The 24,404-nt window shown below is 43.9% G+C and overlaps 1 protein-coding gene across 3 annotated transcripts in view; it reads right to left on the reverse strand.

Moving 5' to 3' along the window:
• map3k7 (mitogen-activated protein kinase kinase kinase 7) overlaps positions 1-24,404 on the reverse strand; it is a 137,194-nt gene that overhangs the window by 77,660 nt on the left and 35,130 nt on the right. For 2 of the 3 annotated variants that reach the window (XM_068025777.1, XM_068025772.1), the window contains exons 2-4: positions 18,052-18,162; positions 12,198-12,263; positions 9,450-9,495 (exon numbers count right to left, since the gene is read on the reverse strand). In XM_068025777.1, the coding sequence (XP_067881878.1) occupies positions 9,450-9,495; positions 12,198-12,263; positions 18,052-18,162 (223 nt within the window). The remainder of the gene's footprint in view (positions 1-9,449; positions 9,496-12,197; positions 12,264-18,051; positions 18,163-24,404) is intronic. The other variant, XM_068025779.1, reaches the window with a different exon arrangement.

Here is a 24,404-nt window from a genome sequence, read left to right on the forward strand (position 1 = left end):
TAAGCTATGAAGAGAGATTGGATAGGCTTGGGTTGTTTTCGCTGGAGCAGAGAAGACTGAGGGGTGACCTGATCGAGGTGTACAAGATTATGAGGGGCATGGACAGGGTGGATAGGGAGCAGCTTTTCCCCTTAGTTGAAGGGTCAGTTACGAGGGGTCACAAGTTTAAGGTGAGGAGCGGGAGGTTTAAGGGGGATTTGAGGAAGAACTTTTTTACCCAGAGGGTGGTGACGGTCTGGAATGCCCTGCCTGGGAGGGTGGTAGAGGCAGGTTGCCTCACATCCTTTAAAAAGTACCTGGATGATCGCTTGGCACGTCATAACATTCAAGGCTATGGGCCAAATGCTGGCAAATGGGATTAGGTAGACAGGTCAGGTGTCTTTAATGCATCGGTGCAGACTCGATGGGCCGAAGGGCCTCTTCTGCACTCTGTTATTCTGTGATTCTGAACTTATAAGTAGCAGAACACTACAGATCATTGTTTAATTTGAATTGATATTACACGAGTGGCTAAACCAGAAACAAATGTGTAACCCTTGAAAAGCAATTTTTGGGATCAGTAAGTGTTGTAGAGGTAATTAAGCATGAAGCAGAACTAGTAAATAAACAAAAGGAAAAAACACTGTTTGAACAGTATTTTCAGGGAAGAAGTATAACCAGTCAGCTATAATTTCTGCTACCTTGATTGTAAGGTTAAAGCAAACTCATTGTGGCCAAGGCTTTCCTTTGAAAAGCAATAGAAACTGTTGAAAACAGTTCAACGTACAAAAACATTTCTCGCTCAACTGGTCCACCTAGTGGCAGCATCCAGTATTGCACTGATAAATAAGGTATGGGGATACCGTTATTCTGCTTTTTAAACATCTAACTGAAACTGCACCAAGCAACTGTTACCCAAAACTACACTAGAAGATATATAGGGAACTTTAGGGGTGATGTCGCACTATGGCACTTCTTGCAGCAAGCATCTTGGCAAGTCATAGGTGGATATTGATCCATTTTAATAGGGGAAACATTCATATTTCCCCAAGATGTGCCCCAAACACTGCATCCCTGGGAGTTCTGGACCAAAGGCAGGCCACACCATATTGCGTGGACTATGAATGTTGGTATACCAGCTATGGAGAAAATAGCAAGGGAAGGAGGGTCCCTTCAAGCCTTAGTCGGCAACCCACCTAGGAGAGGGAAACTCTAAATCCAAACCTACGGCTTGGAGATCTCGCTGCCGCCGTCCCAGTTCACTGAGCCACGACAGATGAGCTCCAGGCTTAAAAGATGGGGTCAGTCAGCGCAAACTGTACTCCACCTTACAGCACCACTGCGCAGGCAGGAAGGAAATCCATCCACCCAACTATAACTCAACAAGTCCAGGAGCCGACGGGAAAGGAGCGAAAACGGCAGGTGCAAGATGGCACTGGCAGCCGCAGTTCCAATCCTGTATGCAGGCGGCTCAGGATATTGTTCATTTTGATGATGACCGAGAGACACCCTGAGCGACCAAGCAGCCTTTCTAAGTACAGCACTGCTTGCTTTGAAATTGGAGAGGGGCCTAGAAAAGGTGGCCTAAACAAATGCTCGCCTCCCTACGACCCAGTTGACTTGCCGCTGTCAACCGGCATCTCCTAATGCAGTCAAACTATGACAGAGAAGGAAACACAAACTCCTAACCTTGCTTCAAAAAGGTGGGAAAAGAAGAAAAATTCTGAAACTCACCTGCTGGAACGGGAGAACAATGCTCGACTCTGATGACAACAGCTGCCCCCAGTGAGGCTCAGCCCTGGTGGCCCATGAGCCAGCCATACTGGACAATGATATAGCGGCCCTGAGTGAGGTCCGCTTCTCAGAGCAAGGCAGCCTAACATAACACAAAACCGGCTGCACCCTCTACTGGTCAGGTAGACCTCATGCTGAGCAACGCCTCTTCGGTGTCGGCTTTGTGTTGAAGATGACTATCTCCACTAAACTCTCAAGCCTGCCAATCAGCCATTCCGAACGTATCATGTCCCTGTGCCTACCCCTCATCAGCATTTCTGCTTCAACCCTGAAGGCTAACCCAGCTGACAAAGAGAAATTCTACACAGGTTTCACTGAACTTATCTAGAATGCCCCTCCCGAGGACAAAACTGTTGAAATTGGCAATTACAATGAGCCACCTTTTAGAGCGTGTCCACAGGTCCCTGAAGGTGGCAGGACAGGTGGATAGAGTGGTGAAGAAGGCATAAGGGAAGGGGTAAGAGCATAAGTGCGTGAAATAGATAAGACACAGTCGAGGGCATGGAAGGGAGTGCTAGGAAACCATGGCATTGGAAACCGTAATGAAAACAGACGTTTACTCTTGGAACTGTGCAGAAAAGCAGCTGTCCATAACCAACATCTTCTTTCAACAAAAAGATCGCTTCAAGACCACATGGATGCATCCACGCTCTAAATACTGGCACCTGATAGATTACATCTTGATGTGCCAGTGTGACTTAAAGGACGTCCAACATACTAGAGTCATGCCCAGTGCTGACTGTCATAAAGACCACTGGCTCGTTCGTTCAAAGCTGAACTTCTACTTCAAGCCTAAGCCCAAGAACAGGCCGAGAGACAACCCATCACAGAAATTTCGAGTCAGCAACCTGCAAACCTCATCTCGCAAAGATAGAGATCAAGCAACCATACAGACGAGACTGGAACATCCTGATCTCACTGTTTTGTTTGCACTGGAGTGCTGACTTGGGTTGCAATAGAGTGCTACAGTGGAAGTTTGGTAAGTGAGGAAGTTAGGTAAGGAGGGAGCGAGGAGCTCCTTTCATTTCCCACCTGTCCTCAGAGAGGGGAGCCCAGAGCTTCCAAAGAGCACAGCTGACTGGGAGAAGACTCGGAGGGCAGAGTTCTGGACCGGTAAGTATAAAAAACTTACCTCTGGTAAAAAACTGACAGTGACGTCACAGGAAAGCTGTGACCTGATTGGCTGGTTGACTAATTAATAAGTAGAGTAACTAAGCCAGAGGGCGGAGATTACTGTATTAAGTTAGCATTTAATCTTTATAGTAGGAATCTAGCACTAGGGACCAAATAGTTATAACAATTTAGTAAGGATTTAATAAGTATTTATTTATCTTAAATTAATTTATTAATTAGTGCTAGAAATGACAGTTAGAGGGGTGAAGTGCTTCACCTGTGAGATGTGGGAGGTCCGTGACGCTTCCAGCGTTCTGGACGACGACATCTGCAGGAAGTGTACCCAGTTGCAGCTCCTCACAGACCACATGGATCGGTTGGAGCGGCAACTGGATGCACTTAGGAGCATGCAGGTGGCAGAAAGCGTCATAGACAGGAGTTTTAGAGAAGTGGTTACACCCAAGGTGCAGGCAGATAGATGGGTGACCGCTAGAAGGGGCAGGCAGTCAGTGCAGGAATCCCCTGTGGCTATCCCCCTCTCTAACAAGTATACCATTTTGGATACTGTTGAGGGGGATGGCCTATCAGGGGAAAACAGCAGTAGCCAGAGCAGTGGCACCACGGCTGTCACTGTTGTTCAGCAGGGAGGGACAAAGCGCTTGAAGAGCAATAGTTATAGGAGACTCTATAATCATGGGCACAGATAGGTGCTGCTGTGGACGTGATAGAGACTCCAGGATGGTATGTTGCCTCCCTGGTGCCAGGGTCAAGGATGTCTCTGAACGGACAGAGGGCATTCTGAAGGGGGAGGGTGAACAGCCAGAGGTTGTGGTACACATCGGTACCAACGACATAGGCAGGAAGAGTGACGAGGTCCTGCAGGGGGAGTTTAGAGAGTTAGGTAGAAAGTTAAAAGACAGGACCTCTCGGGTTGTAATCTCGGGATTACTCCCTGTGCCACGTGCCAGTGAGGCTAGAAATAGGAAGATAGTGCAGCTAAACACGTGGCTGAACAGCTGGTGTAGAAGGGAGGGTTTCAGATATTTGGACCATTGGGCTCTCTTCAGGGACAGATGGGACCTGTACAAGAAGGACGGGTTGCATCTAAACTGGAGGGGCACAAATATCCTGGCTGTGAGGTTTGCTAATGTCACTCGGGAGGGTTTAAACTAGTGTGGCAGTGGGGTGGGAACCAGAGCAGTAGGACAGCAAGTGAAATAAATGAGGGGGAACTAGTAAATAAGGCCAGTAAGACTAAGAGGAAGAGCAGGCAGGAAGACGTTGCGGAGCACAGCGGGACTGGTGGTCTGAAGTGCATTTGTTTCAATGCGAGAAGTATAACAGGTAAGGCAGATGAACTTAGAGCTTGGATTAGTACTTGGAACTATGATGTTGTTGCTATTACAGAGACTTGGTTGAGGGAAGGACAGGATTGGCAGCTAAATGTTCCAGGATTTAGAAGCTTCAGGCAGGATAGAGGGGGATGTAAAAGGGGTGGGGGAGTTGCATTACTTGTTAACGAGAATATCACAGCTGTACTGCGGGAGGACACCTCGGAGGGGTCATGCAGCGAGGCAATATGGGTGGAGCTCAGGAATAGGAAGGGTGCAGTCACGATGTTGGGGGTTTGCTACAGGCCTCCCAACAGCCAGCGGGAGGTAGAGGAGCAGATATGTAGACAGATTTTGGAAAGATGTAAAGGTAACAGGGTTGCACTGGTGGGTGATTTTAACTTCCCCAATATTGACTGGGACTCACTTAGTGCTCGGGGCTTAGATGGGGCAGAATTTGTAAGGAGCATCCAGGAGGGCTTCTTGAAACAATATGTAGATAGTCCAACTAGGGATGGGGCTGTACTGGACCTGGTATTGGGGAATGAGCCGGGCCAGGTGGTCGAAGTTTCAGTAGGGGAGCATTTCGGGAACAGTGACCATAATTCCACAAGTTTTAAGGTACTTGTGGATAAGGATAAGAGTAGTCCTCGGGTGAAGGTGCTAAATTGGGGGAATGCTAATTATAACAATATTAGGCAGGAACTGAAGAATTTAGATTGGGGGTGGCTGTTTGAGGGTAAATCAACATCTGACACGTGGGAGTCTTTCAAATGTCAGTTGATTAGAATCCAGGACCAGCATGTTCCTGTGAGGAAGAAGGATAAGTTTGGCAAGTTTCAGGAACATTGGATAACGCGGGATATTGTGAGCCTCGTCAAAAAGAAAAAGGAAGCATTCATAAGGGCTGGAAGGCTAGGAACAGACGAATTCCTTGAGGAATATAAAGACAGTAGAAAGGAACTTAAGCAAGGAGTCAGGAGGGCTAAAAGGGGTCATGAAAAGTCATTGGCAAACAGGATTAAGGATAATCCCAAGGCTTTTTATACATATATAAAGAGCAAGAGGGTAACTAGGGAAAGGGTTGGCCCACTCAAGGACAGAGAAGGGAATCTATGTGTGGAGCCAGAGGAAACGGGCGAGGTACCAAATGAGTACTTTGCATCAGCATTCACCAAAGAGAAGGACTTGGTGGATGATGAGCCAAGGGAAGGGAGTGTAGATAGTCTCAGTCATCTCATTATCAAAAAGGAGGTGGTGTTGGGTGTCTTGCAAAGCATTAAGGTAGATAAGTCCCCATGGCCTGATGGGATCTACCCCAGAATACTAAGGGAGGCAAGGGAAGAAATTGCTTGGGCCTTGACAGAAATCTTTGCATCCTCATTGGCTACAGGTAAGGTCCCAGAGGACTGGAGAATAGCCAATGTTGTTCCTTTGTTTAAGATGGGTAACAAGGATAATCCAGGAAATGAGAGGCTGGTGAGCCTTACATCAGTGGTAGGGAAATTATTAGAGAGGATTCTTCGGGACAGGATTTACTCCCATTTGGAAACAAATGAACTTATTAGCGAGAGGCAGCATGGTTTTGTGAAGGGGAGGTCGTGTCTCACCAATTTGATTGAGTTTTTTGAGGAAGTGATAAAGATGATTGATGAAGGAAGGGCAGTGGATGTTATCTATATGGACTTCAGTAAAGCCTTTGGCAAGGTCCCTCATGGCAGACTGGTACAAAAGGTGAAGTCACACAGGATCAGAGGTGAGCTGGCAAGATGGATACAGAACTGGCTCGGTCACAGAAGACAGAGGGTAGCAGTGGAAGGGTGCTCTTCTGAATGGAGGGATGTGACTAGTGATGTTCCGCAGGGATCAGTGCTGGGACCTTTGCTGTTTGTAGTATATATAAATGATTTGGAGGAAAATGTAGCTGGTCTGATTAGTAAGTTTGCGGACGACACAAAAGTTAGTGGAGTTGCGGATAGTGATGAGGATTGTCAAAGGATACAGCAGGATATAGATCGGTTGGAGACTTGGGCGGAGAAATAGCAGATGGAGTTTAATCTGGACAAATGTGAGGTAATGCATTTGGAAGGTTTAATGCAGGTGGGAGGTATACAGTAAATGGCAGAACCCTTAGGAGTATTGACAGAGAGAGAGATCTGGGCGTACAGGTCCACAGGTCACTGAAAGTGGCAACGCAGGTGGATAAGGTAGTCAAGAAGGCATACGGCATGCTTGCCTTCATCGGTCGGGGTACAGAGTATAAAAATTGGCAAGTCATGCTGCAGCTGTACAGAACTTTAGTTAGGCCGCACTTAGAATATTGCATGCAATTCTGGTCGCCACACTACCAGAAGGACATGGAGGCTTTGGAGAGGGTACAGAAGAGGTTAACCAGGATGTTGCCTGGTCTGGAGGGCATTAGCTATGAGGAGAGGTTGGATAAACTCAGATTGTTTTCACTGGAACAACGGAGGTGGAGGGGTGACATGATAGAGGTTTACAAAGTTATGAGCGGCATGGACAGAGTGGATAGTCAGAAGCTTTTTCCCAGGGTGGAAGAGTCAGTTACTAGGGGACATAGGTTTAAGGTGAGAGGGGCAATGTTTAGAGGGGATGTGCGAGGCAAGTTCTTTACACAGAGGGTGGTGAGTGCCTGGAATTTGCTGCCGGGGGAGGTGGTGGAAGCAGGTACGATAATGACGTTTAAGAGGCATCTTGACAAATACATGAATAGGATGGGAATAGAGGGATACGGTCCCTGGAAGTGCAGAGGTTTTAGTTTAGGCAGGCATCAAGATCGGTGCAGGCTTGGAGGGCCAAATGGCCTGTTCCTGTGCTGTACTGTTCTTTGTTCTTTGCTGATTCCACTCCAGAAGAACTTTGGGGAACACATAAAGCTACAGGACTGGATACTTCCAACAAGGTCATCGGACCCAGCACCAAGAAAAACAGGGACTGGTTTGATGAAAATGACAAGGAAATTCAAGTTCTGCTAAAAATAAAAAAGTCAGCTCATCAGGCTCACCTGGCTTAGCCAGCCAGCCAAGAGAAAAAGACAGCCTACTGTCAAGCATGCAGCACCCTTCAAAGTAAACTGAGGAACATCCAAAATGACTGGCAGATTGCATTTGCGGAAAAGACTCCATGCTGATATTGGCGACACAAGAAGTTTCTATGAAGCACTAAAATCTATCTATGGACCAACACATCAAACCCAAAACCCCCTAAGAAGCGCCGGTGGCAAGACCCTACACACCGACAAGGAGCCAGACCTGGATCGCTGGTTGGAGCACCTTGAAACTCTTTTCAGTGGCAAGTGCACAGTGCATGATACTGCCATCAATCGCATCCAAAAGCAGCCTGTCAAAGAAGAACTGGATGAGAGCCCAACTCTGGAGAAAACTGTGACTGCCATCAACCAGATGAAGAACAACAAAGCCCCCGGTACTGATGGAATTCCACCCAACGCCTTGAAGCATGGTGGCTCTGCCCTATACACCAAGCTCCATGAGATTTTCACGATCTGCTGGGAACAGGGCAGTTATCATCACCTTGTACAAAAACAAAGGAGAAAAATCAGACTGCTCCAACTACCGTGGGATCACCCTCCTTTCTACTGCCGGGAAGATCCTGGCTAGAATACTTCTGAACAGACTTGTGCCTACCATTACAGAAGAAAACCTCCCAGAGAGCCAGTGTGGTTTCAGAGCAAGCAGAGGCACCACAGACATGGTATTTGCACTCAAGATAATTACAAGAAAAGTGTTGTGAGCAAAACAAAGGCCTGTACATCACTTTCGTAGACCTCACCAAGGCATTCGACACTGTGAGCAGAGATGGACTTTGGCAAATCCTTGAAAAACTTAGATGCCCACCCAGGTTCCTGGCCATGGTGAAGCAGTTTCATGAAAATCAGTATGAGCAAGTCAAGCAAAACAGCGACTTCTCAAGTTCTTTCCTTTATCTCCAATGCGAGAAGCAGGGATGTATGCTGGCCCCGACCTTATTCACCATCTTTTTCAGCATGATGCTGTAGCGGGCAACGGAAGACCTTAAGGAGGGAGTTTACGTATGCTGCTGGACTGATGGAGTCCTTTTCAACCCCCGGCGTCTTCAGGCTCACACAAAGACACAAGAAAAACTCATCCGTGAACTTCTTTCCGCCGATGACTGCGGTCTCCTGGCCCACAGTCAGTCAGACTTGCAACGTATAACATATTTTTCCGAGGTGGCACAATTCTTCGGACTGAAACTCAGTTTAAAGAAAACTGAAGTCCTGCATCAGCCTGCACCCTAAGAATATAGACCACCAAGCATTGTCATCGAGGGAACCGAGCTGAATGCCGTCAAGCTGTGGCCTAACCAGCATTTTATACAGTTCCAGCATCACATCCCTTCGCCTTCTTCACCACTCTATCCACCTGTCCTGCCACCTTCAGGGACCTGTGGACATGCACTCCAAGGTCTCTCACTTCTTCTACCCCTCTCAATATCCTCCCGTTTATTGTGTATTACCTTGCTTTATTTGCCCTCCCCAAATACAATACCTCACAGTTCTCTGGATTGAATTCCATTTGCCACTTTTCCGCCCATTCAATCAAACCATTGATTTCGTTCTGGAGTCCACAGCTTTCCTCCTCACTATTAACTACACTGCCAATTTTTGTGTCATCAGCAAATTTCCCAGTCATGCCTCCCACATTTAAGTCCAAATCATTAATATATACCACAAAACAGCAAGAGACCCAACATTGAGCCCTATGGAACACCACTGGAAACGGATTTCCATTTGCAAAAACATCCGTCGACTACTACCCTTTGTTTCCTGTCCCTGAGCCAATTTTGGATCCAACCTGCCACATTACTCTGTATCTCATGGGCTTTCATTTTACTGACCAGTCTGCCATGCGGCACCTTGTCAAATGCCTTGCTAAAATCCACGTAAACCACATCCACTGCACTACCCTCATCAATCCTCCTTGCTACTTCCTCAAAAAACTCAATTAAGTTAGTAAGACATGACTTTCCCCTAACAAATCCATGCTGACTATTCCTGATTAAAAAAGAAACAGTTTATCCTATCCCTCAGAATTGATTCTAACAATTTACCCACCACCATTTCCATTTCTAATTTTAAAAGCCAGAGGAAACTTTGCATACACACAGCAAAAATAGGCATGCAAGTGTTACCGTCTTATTGGGATAGTAACACGAACTTGGATTTCAACTCACCATTGTAAAGGGAGCCTCCCTCTGCATATTCCATAACAAGGCAGACCTGGAAGGAAGCATCACATTGAGTTAAGAGAACTGATCTTGCCATTTCCCATGAAAATATTGTGCTGTCTTTCTCTTGAGTAAGAATTATCACCTGACTTCAAAAAAAACCTACAAAATTAAAACCTGAAACGTTCAACTGAACTAACAGATCATGGGTCTACATTTTAACCCAACCGCTGAAACCTTTTTAATATACTGAATATCCTAAATTTTATGACAAAAAATTGTCACATGTAGAGTAAAAAGCAATTTTTAAATTAACATCTTGTTAGATTTACCTACTCTAAAATTGTTACTGTACAATCTCTACTTGTCGATTCTGTTTTTCCTTCAGGTTCATATTTTTCAGCATTAACAGACCAGCAGAGATATCAGCACAATACACTGTCAGTGCAACAATGTTGAATCTTTTCAGTAAAATCACTCCATCCAAATATTTGAAAAAGGCTAGAAATTGATGAGAAAAAAAAAAGAAACCGTCTTAGCTGTAACATCTCGCTCTCATCTTGGGAAGTTTATCTCCCACCTAAAAAAAAAGCCAAGCTGTGCAAATGTTAGCTGTTTACTGCATTAAAAAAAATCCTTCCAGCGCTTTTTTGAGCTACATAATCCACTGTCATGAGGGGTTGAGGGGGCAGGGGAGAAGAAACAAAGAATATTTATCTGGTTCCACTCTTACATACCGGATTGGAGCCAATATATCTCTAGCAATGGTTTCCCGTCTCTCTCCACACTGTTACCTCTGGAGTCCACAAGGATTTATCATTGACCTCCTCCTCTTCTATATGCTGCCCCCTTGGCCACATCTTCCACAGACATGGGGTCAGCTTCCAGATGAATATCGACAAGGCCCAGATCCTTCTCTCCACTCCCCCTCTCAGCCCTTTACTAATGTCAGATGGCTTATCTGACAACCAGTCTTGATGAACCACAATTTCTTCCAGTTAAGCATTGGGAAGACTGATGCAATTATCTTCTTCTCACCACTACAAACTCCATACCCTTGCTATCAATTCCATGCCCCTTTCAGCCACTGTCTCAGGCTGAAACATTCTGTTCCAAATCCCCTCTCGATTCTCTTCAATATGGTTGTCTCCCCTCCTACAATCTTTGACACAGTGAACCACACCACCACCATCTGCTCCACTATCCACCTCATGGGATATTGCTCATTTGATTTCGTTCTTAGTTGTCCGAGTAGCTACATCATCACCAGCAGTGATTTTTCTTCCGTCCCACACCATTAACTCTGTAGTCCCTGAAGATCTATCCAGAATCCCTCCTCTTCATCTACATCCTGGTCCTTGGTGAAATTATCTACAGACATAGGGTCTGCTTCCACATGTACACTGACAACCTCAATCTTTTTCAGCTCTTCCATGATTGTCCAAAGAACATGGGGACAGACATAGGCCATTTAGCTCAAGCTGTTCTGTCATTCAATGAGATCATGGCTGATCTATGACTTAACCCCATATCCCTTAATACCTTTGTATAACAAAAGGCTATCAATCTCAGATTACAATTGATCCAGCATCAATTGCTGTTTGCAGATGAAAGTTCCAAACCTCTGCCACTGTGTGTGTAAAAGTGTTTCCTAATTTCACTCCTGAAAAGTCTGGCTCTAATTTTTAGACTACACCCCCCACCCGAGTCCTACAGTACCAGGGGTAATAGCTTCTCTCTTTCTATCCTATCTGTTCCCCTTAATATCTTGAAAACTTCAATTAAATTACCCCTTAATCTTCTAAATTTCCAGGAATACAACACTAGTTTGCATAATCTCTCCTTGTAAGTAAATCCTGTAAGTTAGTTCTGATAAATCTACACTTCACTCCCTCGAAGGCCAATATGTCCTTCCTAAGGTGTGCTGCCCAGGACTAGGGTGGTCTAACCAGGCTTTGTACAGCTGAAGCATGACTTCTACCTCCTTGAATTTTGTCAGATTGCTGTCCGATATCCAGTTGTGGATAAGTTACAATTCCTTCCGTTTAAACATTGGTGGTTTCAATCTTCCCAATGTTGCCTCGTGTAATAAACTCCACATTCTGCCACTGATTCCAGCCCCTTTTCAATCCGAGCTGAGCTTACAACATAACCCAAACTCTTTGTTCCTCTAACTCGGGTTTTTTGTGCATCCCCTTCTTTGCTCAACAATGCTGAATGTGTCTTTAGTCATCTAGGTGCCATGTTCTGGCATGCCTTCTTTAAACATCTTGGCCTCTTCATCGTCCCATCCTCCTTTAAGTCCTCCTTAAAATCTATCTTTTTGACCTCTGTACAGGGGTTTGGAATGGTTTTAAAAGTTAAAGGTGCTATGAAAGTGCAGGTTTTCATCATAGTAGTGTAGATGGTTGCTAGTGGAAAAAGCCAAGTCTTTGCTCTCCAGGATAATCCTAGAGTAGTGAGTAGTTTTGGTCGTGGTTTTCGTCAAGAAGTTTAAAGAAAGCTCTAGAAGGTGGGGAGAGAGGTATCAAGACAGAGGTATTTAAGAGGAGATTCACGGCTTAAGGGTCTGACATCGATTTTAGCTCTGATCATAACTCAATCATAATTAGGTGAGCTATCTTTATGAAATTTAAAATCAAAATAAAACATATAAAGCACAATATTTTGATCAAACAATAGTATCACCACTCTATAGCAATACACAATTAGGTTACACAGCCTTGAATGATACGTAGGATTTGAATTACATACTGGATTTAGACAGGCTCCATACAGTTTCACAATATTGGGGTGCGTTACACGTGATAATTGCCGAAGCTGTAAGAGAAGAGAGAAAAAAAAAGTCATGAAAACAAAATAAAGAGTTACGGCACAAACCTATGAAGTGGAACTTGCATTTGCTGCTGCAGTGGAAGGATACCCTGCCCACAAGATGGAGAAAGGAAAGTAGCAGATTAAAATGTCCCCAAATGTGTTGTTACACAGACAGTAAAACAATACCCTACGCATGGGAATGAAGACAATTACAATACAAATGAAGTAAAGCTGAATTTAATCTTTCTTGGTCTTCAAGATCTATTTATGCTGGACAGGAATAGATTGGATTAAGTCCTGTGTAGCGAGGCAAAGTCTTGTGCAAGGTTTTGTCTGCAAAAAGTCTGTTGGATAGTCAGGAAGGCAAATAATCAAGGTTCCACTACATTCTAATTTGTAATGCTCTTCCAATTTTGTGCAATTCACACAACTATAAATCTGCTCCATAGCATATTCATAAAATGTTAGATGTTTAGAAAACATACTGATGAAAAATTAATGTGGAATAAATTATGTCAGCTAGAATTTTGTACATTTTTATATATAAAACTTTGCCCCCTTATTATGTCAAGGGAAACCCATTTTAATTAAGTAAAATTTAATAAAATTCTTCTCAAACCACAGCACCAGGGGTTATTCTATAGGCCTACAAATAGTGAGAAAGATCGATAGATAGAGGAGCAAATCTGCAGGAAAATCACAGAGTTGTGCAAGAACTATAGAGTGGTGATAGTGGGTGACTTTAATTACCCAAATATCAATTGGGAACGAGTAAAAGGGAAAGGAGGGGGAGGAATTTCTGAAGTGTGTTCAGGAGAACTTCCTTGATTAGTATGTTGTCAGTCCAAATAGGAGGGAAGCATTGCTGATCTGGTGCTGGGGAATGAGGTGGGCTACGTGGAGCAAGTGCCTGTGGGGAAACATTGGGGTAAGAGCGATCAGCATATCATGTTTAGATTAGTAATGGAGAAGAGAAAGGAACAATCTAAAGTGGAACTTCTAAATTGGAAGACAGCTAGCTTCAGTGGGATGAAAGAAGATTAGCCAAGATAAAATGGAACCAAAGACTGACAAGAAAAACTGTAAGGAACAATGGGTGATCTTTAAGGAGGAGATGTTTCAGGTATCGGCTAGGTACATTTCAACAAGGGCAAAAGGTAGGGGAACCAAAGCCAGGGCTCCTTGGATGATGAGGGAGATAGAGAATATGACGAAACAAAATAAACAAAGAGGGTGCATGATGCATGTCAAATTAATTCTTCAAGCAAGAACCAAGCCAAACACAATAAGTTGAGAGGGGAAATGAAGAGGAAATTAAGACTGGCAGAGAGAGAATATGAGAATAGAATGACTGTTAACATTAAAGGGAACCAAAAATCTTCTACCAGCACATAAATAATAAATGAGTAGTAAGAGGCAGGATGGGGCCTTTTAGGGACAGAGGAGCAGGGATAGACTGGAATACTTAATGAGTACTTTGTATTGGTATTTAGTAAGGAGGATGATGCTGACAACATATTGCTGGAAGCAGAGAAGGTAGAGGCAATAGCGGGGTGAAAATTGGTAGGCAGGATGCACAGGAAAGAGTGGGTATCACTTGCAACCCAGGTTACTCAGGAAGTGGGGGTGGAGATAGCTGAAGGGCTTGCCATAATCTTAAATGGGGAGGTAGTGCAGTGGTATTGTCACTGGATAGTAACCCCGAGACCCAGGGTATTGCTCTGGGGACATTGGTTCAAATCCTACCATGGCAGAAGGTGCATTTGAATTTAATTCAATTCAACTGAATTTAATTAAATAAATCTGGAATTAAAAGCAAGCCTAATGATGGCCATGAAACCATTGCTGATTGTCGTAAAAACCCATCTGGTTCACTAATGTCCTTTAGGGAAGGAAATCTGCCATCCTTATCTGGTCTGGCCTACATACGACTCCAGACCCACAGCAATGAGGTTCACTCTTAACTGCCCTCTGAAGTGGTCTAGCACTCTGTTGTAACAAACCGCTGCAAAGTCGATAAGGAATGAAACAGAACAGACCACCCGGCATCGATCTAGGCACCGGAAATGACAACGGCAGCATTTCACAATAAAAACAGGTTAACAAACATGTAGATTTTATGCAAATTGATCCCATATGGTATTTCATTTTCTTTTGCAAGACCTCTTGTCTCTGCAGGTTGCTCATATAAAATGGACACACTAGTGTTTGGAAGGCTTCACCTTGAAGAGTTGGCTAAATAAAAGGAAGCAGTTTCTTCTGCTGCTTCTTATATTGCCTTATCTGCATTTTTCATTGGCGCAAGACTTATTGTTGCTGTTGAGTACTGATCTTTTGCAGTGCAATACTTTCATTTCTAACTCATTTTCCTACAACAGTCTTACTTCAACTGCAATTTCACTTGTCACAAGCAAAATCACCAAAATGGAAATCGCTTTGAGATCTCTAATGGCATTTTCAGAATTGGAGCATGAAAAACAGTTCTCAAGGGATATGACAAGCACTTGGTATCCAACTCTCCTTATCCAAGAATTTTTTTTTTAGATTCGCACATGGGATGTGAGCGTCACTGGCAAGGCCAGTATTTGTTGCCCATTCCCAATTGTCCTTGAGAAGGCGGTGGTGAGCAACCTTCTTGAACCACTGCAGTCCATGTGGTGTAGGTACACCCACAGTACTTTTCTTCTGTAACTGTTTGATACAACGGAGTAGCTTGTTGGGCCGTTTCAGAGGGCAATTAAAGAGTCAACAACATTGCTGTGGTTCTGGAGTCACACGTAGATTTAATTCCCTGAGGGACATTAATCATATGGGTTTTCATGACAATCCAGCAGTTTCATCATCATCATTATTGAGACTAGCTTTTTATTCCAGAATTATTAATTAATTGAATTTAAATTCCCCCAAATGCTATGGTAGAATTTGAAGTCATGTCGCCGGAGCATTAGTCCAGGCCTCTGGATCACTAGTCCAGTACCATTACCACTGTGCTACTGTCCCCACTACTGGCATTTACTGGCTTAGAAAGTTATTACTGGGTATATCAGAAGAGATCTGTGTTTAGTGCTTCTGTGCCATATGAAAGCTATGGTATCTCATTGAAGCTGATCTACAGACAACTTCTACCACAGGGATGGCACATCTGTGGGTGGGAAGGTCAGTCCTGCATTAAACTGCACCAATGAATCCTGTCAAGTTACCACCGACAAAATCAGTCAGGTAGTTGGGACCAAATGCAACAAGCAAGTAACAATGTCCTTGCTTGCAAGAGACAACATTTTCTCTCTCGAAAACACAACACAGAGCATTTTACAGCTGTTAAGTTTCTCAGAAGTGCGGAGCATCACAAAACGGTGTCCATGTGACCTTCACTAGGGCAGCCTGCCACATCTGGAAGCTAACTTGACAAAATACTACCGAAATCCTTCTATTAACATTCCTACAAACTTCAGCAAGGGTCATAGGATACTGATTGGTGCTGCCTTACTTAGTGCCACTGGTGTCACTGAAAGCTGTTCCTCCTGGCCTACAGCAAGAAGACAAGCTCGTTCCCTGAATATTTTCAAACTGAGATACTTTGTGAGATATTTGTGTGTTTGTGAGAGACACAAGAGCAGCATGGCACCAGGCCTAAACTTGGGCGGGTGAGCCTGTTGCTCAACTCTCCTTTCTCCGGCTCTTTCTTTTCTTTCGGGCCTCCTTATCTCGAGAGACAATGGATACGCGCCTGGAGGTGGTCAGTGGTTTGTGAAGCAGCGCCTGGAGTGGCTATAAAGGCCAATTCTGGAGTGACAGGCTCTTCCACAGGTGCTGCAGAGAAATTTGTTTGTTGGGGCTGTTGCAGTTGGCTCTCCCCTTGCGCCTCTGTCTTTTTTCCTGCCAACTACTAAGTCTCTTCGACTCGCCACAATTTAGCCCTGTCTTTATGGCTGCCCGCCAGCTCTGGCGAATGCTGGCAACTGACTCCCACGACTTGTGATCAATGTCACACGATTTCATGTCGCGTTTGCAGACGTCTTTATAACGGAGACATGGACGGCCGGTGGGTCTGATACCAGTGGCGAGCTCGCTGTACAATGTGTCTTTGGGGATCCTGCCATCTTCCATGCGGCTCACATGGCCAAGCCATCTCAAGCGCCGCTGACTCAGTAGTGTGCATAAGCTGGGGGTGTTGGCCGCTTCAAGGACTTCTGTGTTGGAGATATAGTCCTGCCACCTGATGCCAAGTATTCTCCGAAGGCAGCGAAGATGGAATGAATTGAGACGTCGCTCTTGGCTGGCATACGTTGTCCAGGCCTCGCTGCCGTAGAGCAAGGTACTGAGGACACAGGCCTGATACACTCGGACTTTTGTGTTCCGTGTCAGTGCGCCATTTTCCCACACTCTCTTGGCCAGTCTGGACATAGCAGTGGAAGCCTTACCCATGCGCTTGTTGATTTCTGCATCTAGAGACAGGTTTCTCCGGCTACGACTGCTAAAATCAAGCTAAGCCATTCAAATTCAAACATTTCCTGCAGCTGCTTACAGCGCACTTGTTTGACAGCTTGAGACAGACTGACCACCTAAAGTGGTTAAGAGAGAGTCTTTAATTTATTTTGTTATAGGATATCTTCAAAATTATTTGGGGCCTTATCTTGGTTGCATGCAGACACATGCAGTATATTGCTGTAAATATACTGTTTGGACTGAGTACTGTTCATTTATCTGTTTAATATTCAATGAATTTGTCCAATGCTTTATAAACTGAGCAGATTCTTTAACCTGAAGAGGAGATCACATGACAACATGTGATACAATCTAGTAAGCTGGAGTACAGTGACTTCACATGGGAAAAGAGACCTGCTTACATGTAGTTAGCGATCCTAGAAAAGGTAGAATAAAAAGCTTAAAAATGTAACACATACACTTAATTTTTTTTAAACACCCATTCACAGGATATATTCACAAAACAGTAATATAAAAATTTGGGGCATTAAATTAGAATATCAGTGTATGAATGCTTAATGTGTTCATCTGAAATTCTTCATAGCTATTTTAACAGGTATTAAACTCATTTATTTTAAATGCATTGGGAATACAGCTGTACAATGCAGTCCCAATTCTCTGACCTACGCTGTGAGACCATAACTCCCTGTTGGAAGCATAGGATTGCTCAATTACCCATGATGCATTTGGGAATGAGAACTTTATAAAAAGTATATACATCTTTCCTCACTGGAAACACCTCTCTATTTTAAATAGCAGGGTTGTAAGATGTTGAGCTGCAAATGCATGAAAACATGTCAACTTAAAACAAAATCTCAAAAATATTTTGAATTCAAGGTTTTCTATCCAGAGAGCTTTCTCAGTGTACTAATTCCATTCCCTCCCAAAACAACAAACCTTCTCCCAAGACTTTTAAATGTAACACACATCTTCCAAGCAAAAGAGTTTGCAGGCAACCTGCTACCAGCCTTTTGCTAACATTGCTCTAAATACCAAGATGTGTGGGAGAAGGGTCCAAGGTGGCTTTCTGGGAAATGTTTTCCCTCTACTTCATGGTATGGCTAAAACTACACTGCATGGGGAAATAGCAGCTAGAAACCTGTCTCTTAGCCAGGCAAGTCCATGCCAATTATTATGGAACTAGACCAGTCAGACAATTGCTTTAACGATGTGTCTGGAAGAGTAGAAATCCATCACCGGGTACTTTCGGGCCAATTGGTCCTCTAACAAAAAACAACCTGAATGAAATCCCAGATTTTCGGCCTCAATCTCCAAGATGAAAAGAAGGCATACGTAATGAAATTACCTCTACGATGAATGCTTTCCTCTCTGATTCACTTTCAATTTGCTTTATAGCTACATCTTTTCCACGCCATTTTGCTTTACACACAACTCCAAAGGCTCCTCTCCCAACAACCTGCAGGACACAACAAAGAAAAAAATAAATAAACTAGGTTTCCACAAATTCCTTATTCGTCCTTCATTTAATTGTCCATTCAACCTAAGTGTTACTAATTTACTTCAAAACTTATTCAAGATATTTTACACTGAAAATACAAAGAGTATTTCCAATACAATTCTTCAAATACTGATTTTTCAGTTCTGGAAGTTTAGCACGTGGCCATCTCTGTAAGACTTGCACTTCAGGAATCAGACTGCACTAGAGGTCTCACACAGTGTAAAAGTGCTTCCAGTCAAGTTGGGTTTGGAAGCAGTGGGGTATGAAGTAAATCATGTAAAATCATGTAGTTCGAACAATGACTAGGTTGATTATGTTTTTCTTTTTATAAATAGTTCCTGATATACAACAGCAAATGGATTGAAGTGATCAGAAATACACACAAGACGCTTTCACTTTCATCGTATACTTAATCCAGATTCAGGAGTGTCATCAGTGTATTTGCTCCATGTGTCAGATGATGTGCTGGACTGTGCTAATACACTGTAAAGGGACTAATAACTCAGCAACACTTAAATCTCAGTTGCTTGGATGCCTTTCTTCAAACGGAAGGGGTCGTCGACAGTGTGATCAAGCAGCACTTGCTCAGCAATAATCTGCTCACCGATGCTCAGTTTGGGTTCCGTCAGGGCCACTCAGCTCCTGACCTCAGTACACCCTTCGTTCAAACATGGACAAAAGAGCTAAACTCCAGAGTGACTGCCCTTGACATCAAGGCAGCATTTGACTGAGTATGGCATCAAGGAGTCCCAGCAAAACTGGAGTCAATGGGAATCAGGGGGAAACTGTCTGCTGGTTGGAGTCATAACTAGCACAAAGAAAGATGGTTGTGGTTATTGGAGTCAATCATCTCAGCTCCAGGACATCACTGCAGGAGTTCCTCAGGGTTGTGTCCTAGGCCCAACCATCTTCAGCAGCTTCATCAATGACCTTCCTTCAATCATGTCAGAAGTGGGGATGTTTGCTGATGATTGCACAATGTTCAGCACCATTTGCGACTCCTCAGATACTGAAGCAGCCCAGGTTAATATGCAGCACAGGCTTGAGTTGATAAGTGGCAAGTAACATTTGCATCACACAAGTGCTGGGCAATGCCCATCTCAAACAAGAGAGAATCTAACCATCCCCCCTTGATGTTCAACGACATTATCATCGTTGAACTCCCCACCATCAACATCCTGGGGGTCACCATTGACCAGAAACTGATCTGGACCAGCTACATAAATGCCATGGCTACAAGAGCAGGTCACAGGCTGGGAACTCTGCGGCAGGTATCTCACCTCCTGTCTCCCCAATGACTGTCCACCATCTACAAGGCACAAGTCAGGAGTGTACATGGAACATAGGAGCACAGTCTCCACTTGCCTGGATGGGTGCAGCTCCCAACAACACTCAAGAAGCTCAACACCATCCAGGACAAAGCAGCCAGCTTGATTGGCACCCCATCCACCACCTTCATTCCCTCCACCACAGATGCACAGTTGCAGCAGTGTGTACCATCTACAAGATGCACTGCAGCAACTCACCAAAGCTCCTTCAACAGCACCTTCCAAACCCACAATCTCTATCACCTAGAAGGACAGGAGCAGCAGATGCATGGGAACACACCACCTGTAAGTTCCCCTCCAAGCCGCACACCATCCTGACTTGGAACTATATCGTGGTTCCTTCACTGTCATTGGGTCAAGATCCTGGAACTCCCTTCTTAATAGCACTGTTGGTGTACCTACACCCCAAGGATTACAGTGATTCAAGATGGCAGTCACCTGCTCAAGGGAAATTAGGGATGGGCAATAAATGCTGGTCTAGCCAGCCATCCCCACATCCTCCAAACAAATAAAAATAAATGTACAAGGGTTCAAAACAAGTTATAATTAACACAGAAGCCACTAATGAAGAAAAGAGAGAATGGAATCACAATTTACTTTTTGAAACTATGACCAGTGATAGACAGTTACAGGGCACTGGCATTTCTGAATGAACTACCTTAGTGCAGGTTTATCAGCATGTTTTCATTCCAGGAAATGGAAAGAAAGATATGGATCTTAATCAAGGTACTGGCTTGTCACCAACTCAGCAATCTATTGCACTAATGTATTCATTGCATGGGCTTATGTTTTATGTTATGAAAATAATAAATACTGAAAAATGGGGGATAATTTTAACCCCGAAGGATAAGTGAGTTGACGATGGTGGGAATTAAAATTTTTCAACTGCCAAACCTAACCCCAACTCACCCACTTCAGTTTGAGAGAGACAGGTTGGTTGCGAAAACCTTTCAAGGACGCTGCATGCCTCCATTTTAACAATTTAAATTTTTAAACACATGGCGCCTAGCATTTCTGGGCTGTTGAAATTCCAGCACATAAAAGGCAGCAAAAGGGCCAGTCAGAACCATACGGTTTAGTGCCTGCATTGCACTGCTTGTGGGTCAGGAGGAGCAGGAATGTTTCCCCCAGGCCCAACAAGCTATCTCCATACAATTGGACCCCTGCAATCATCTGATTGCCCCCGCCCCTGTGGCACGATGTCTGATTCAGTCCATCCCAAGATGTCTGATTCACTGCAATGCCTCCTCCCACACCCCCGCCCCTCTCACCTACTAATTAAGTACACTTGAACATTACGAAGGCAGAGAATGCTTGGTGGTCACCTATCAGTCACGCTACTGTTGCACAGACTGAGTCGTGGGCTATAACTCAATACAAACTGACCCCGACTGCTGTTTTAGAAATAGCAAAGGTACAGTGTGGTGGCCAGGCACTTCCCTCAACCAATTGAAAAAATAAACCTTGAGCCACATTGCACACATTAATGTAATGTAGCAACCTAATACTGCAAATGTTCCATACATTTTCTATAAAACCAATTTGGTCAAGCATTCTGTCTGCATCACATAATGGGAACTCTTTCCAATAGGATTGACACAATTTTAATTTTACTTTCAGCTGGAGGACAAAATTGCAGTTAAGGTTTTAATCATTGAGCAATTCACCTTTATAACTTTGTCTCTTATAGACCAGTAAGTCTGGTTTCACCACAATTTTCAATTTTTTTTTCAGGCTAGTGTAAAATATCTATAGGCAAGGCATATTTGGATGTTGTGTACAAGTTTCAATACAGTACAGAAGCCATTCAGCTGATCACAGCTGGAGTAGTAGAGCACATGTTACAACATGTTTCACTGTTATGAACTATGAAGCAGAAATATTAGGGTTCTCATTCACTATTATTGCTTAGTGACTCATGCTGAAAAACTGGATCCAGTTGGATTGCGCTCAGCTGCAAAACACTCCCAAAGTTGAATAGCTTGTCATTTACTGTCTGGATCAAAAATGTGCAATATGCAGTTGCATAGAGTACTGGAAAGCCACAGAACCACACTCCAGCGAGTCTCAGACATGCTACCTGGCAGAGGCATATGATGGAAGCCAAGTTTTTCCTCATCTTTTCTCATTGGTATAAGGATGACCACTTAGTCTTTTAGCCAATGATGGTGCAGGGAAACCCTTTTGGAGACAAAGGGGGTGGAAGATAATGACCTGAAACTGTGGTGATAACCTGGAACTCCCTGCCCACAAGGGTGGTGGAAGTGGAGACAATCAGTGACTTCAAAAGGAAATTGGATGGCCACTTGAAGGAAGTGAACTTGTAGTGCTATGGGAATCAAGCAGGGGAGTTGGGACTGACTGGATAGCTCCGTGGAGAGCCGACAGGGACTCAATGGGCCAAATGGCCTCCTTCAATGCTGTAAACGACTCTAAGTGCCCAGTACATTCAGGTGAGGAAGGTATTGGTACAACAGTTGGTCAAGTCTTTTTCAGTCGCTTTATTTGTTAAGGGTAAATCTTTATCAAAAATTGCACTAGCGTTAAATGAAATGTGGCCATCCAGATTAACAGTAGACTAGAATTAGGAAATAAATTTCAAATAGCCATACTGTGAAGATTACACAATTCAGCTTAAAACAGCCATGATACTTCACAGAGACAATAACAGATGAGGGAAAAAATTCAACTAACTCATCCTTCCATAGAAATCTACTGTTTCTTCCAACTGCAACTTAGATGGTTCCAGAGTTGTTGCCTCTTCTACCCTATCAGATCATTCACCTCTGAATCAAATCACTTTTTGTGTGAAGTACCACCAATTCATGCCAATGCCTCCTTGTCTTTGAAATATGGTTGATAATCAAAATAGTGCTTTGCAGTTGCTTTTTTTTTATTTGGTACCTTATATACCTCTATACAGTCCTGACCCATTCACCTCCTTTGATGAGTGAAGTTCTTCCCGTCTATCATATAGGATTAACTTTGTAGCTCTTCTCTGCTTCAGCTCTATCAGCTGGAATTTTCTCTTGTCTGAGACTGGGGCACAGTACTCAACATTTCAATCTGACAAAGGCACTGCCCAACTTCTGCATAATGGGTTCTTACTTGTACAATACTGATTTGACATTATAGCTCAACATTCTGTTACCTTTATGGATTCTTCCTCTGCAATAACTAGATATTTTAAGTGTTGGGTATACAGCTCTTATGGTCTCTCCTCTACCTGGTCCAACACCATTGCTCAAGTGTATCTTCCATTCTTACTATCCAAGTAAAATGCTCTTGCATTTGTCAATATTAAAATATATTTTTCTTTTTATTTGTCAATATTGAAATTCCATTTGCTCACTTCCAAATTTTGTATGGGTGAAGTGTCGTATCTTTGCTAATCTATCCTCAATTTGTTCTCCAGTACTAGATGTCAGTCTTGGTTCAGGGGTAGGATTCTTGCCTGAACCAGTAGATCACGACTTCAACACCCTCTCCAGAAATTTTAACATACGATCCAGACTGACACTTGAGTGCAATTCCGAAGGAGTGCTGCAGCTCGGGGTGCAGTCTCTTGGATGAAATATTAAGCTGAGGCCCGGTTTTCTCGCTTGGCTGGATGTAAAAGACCCGAAGGCACTAATCAAGAGGAGCAGGGAAGCTCTTCTGGAATACTGACAAACATTTATCCCTTAACCACCAAATGCACAGTATCCGATCACTTATCTCATTGCTGTCTGTGGGACCTTCCAGTGCACAAATTGGCTGCCCCAATTGCCTAAATTCCAATAGTGACTACACTTTAAAAGCATTTTATTGGCTGTGAAGCACTTTGAGACATCCAGGGGACATGAAAGGTACTATATAAATACATTTTCTTTATGAAGGAATCAGCTTTATATCTCTTCTCCACATTGACTTCAAAAGTATAGGTTTTTCCTTTATATTTCAGTGACCAGAACTGAACCTGCACTCAATAGTCTGTATTTTGCAACCAGCAGTGAAGAGACAGCACTCTCCTATGACCTCAAAGAAAGCTGTCTACAAAGATCGAGCGATCCTTGCTCCAGGCCTGTGTTCCAGAACTAGACGTGCCCTGAGCCAAGCTGTTCCAGTACAGCTACAACACTGGCATCTACCCGGCAATGTGGAAAATTACCCAGGTATGTCCTGTAAACAAAAAGCAGGACAAGTCCAACCCGACCAATTAACGCCCCATCAATCCACTCTCGATCATCAGTAAAGTGATGGAAGGCATCGTCGACAGTGCTATCAAGCGACACTTGCTTAGCAATAACCTATTCAGCGACGCTCAGTTTGGGTTCCGTCAGGACCACTCAGCTCCTGACCTCATTACAGCCTTGGTTCAAACATGGACAAAAGAACTGAACTCAACAGGTGAGGTGAGAGTGACTGCTCGACATCAAGGCAGCATTTGACCGAGTATGGCATTGAGAAGCGCTAGCAAAACTGAAGTCAATGGGAATCGGGGGAAAACTCTCTGCTGGTTGGACTCGTACCGAGCACAAAGGAAGATGGTGCGATTGTTGGAGGTCAATCATCTCAGCTCCAGAACATCACTGCAGGAGTTCCTCAAGGTAATGTCCTAGGCCCAACAATCTTCAGCTGCTTCATCAATGACCTTCCTGCAATCATAAGGTCAGAAGTGGGGATGTTCACCGATGATTGCACAATGTTCAGCACCATTAATGGCTCCTCAGATACTGAAGCAGTCAGTGTAGAAATGCAGCAAGACCTGGACAACATCCAGGCTTGGGCTGATAAGTGGCAAGTAACATTCGCGCCACACAAGTGCCAGGCAATAACCATCACAAACAAAAGAGAATTTAACCATCTCCCTTTGACATTCAATGGTATTAT

Source organism: Heterodontus francisci, chromosome 3 (genome assembly GCF_036365525.1).
Source record: "Heterodontus francisci isolate sHetFra1 chromosome 3, sHetFra1.hap1, whole genome shotgun sequence".
NCBI lineage: Eukaryota > Metazoa > Chordata > Chondrichthyes > Heterodontiformes > Heterodontidae > Heterodontus > Heterodontus francisci.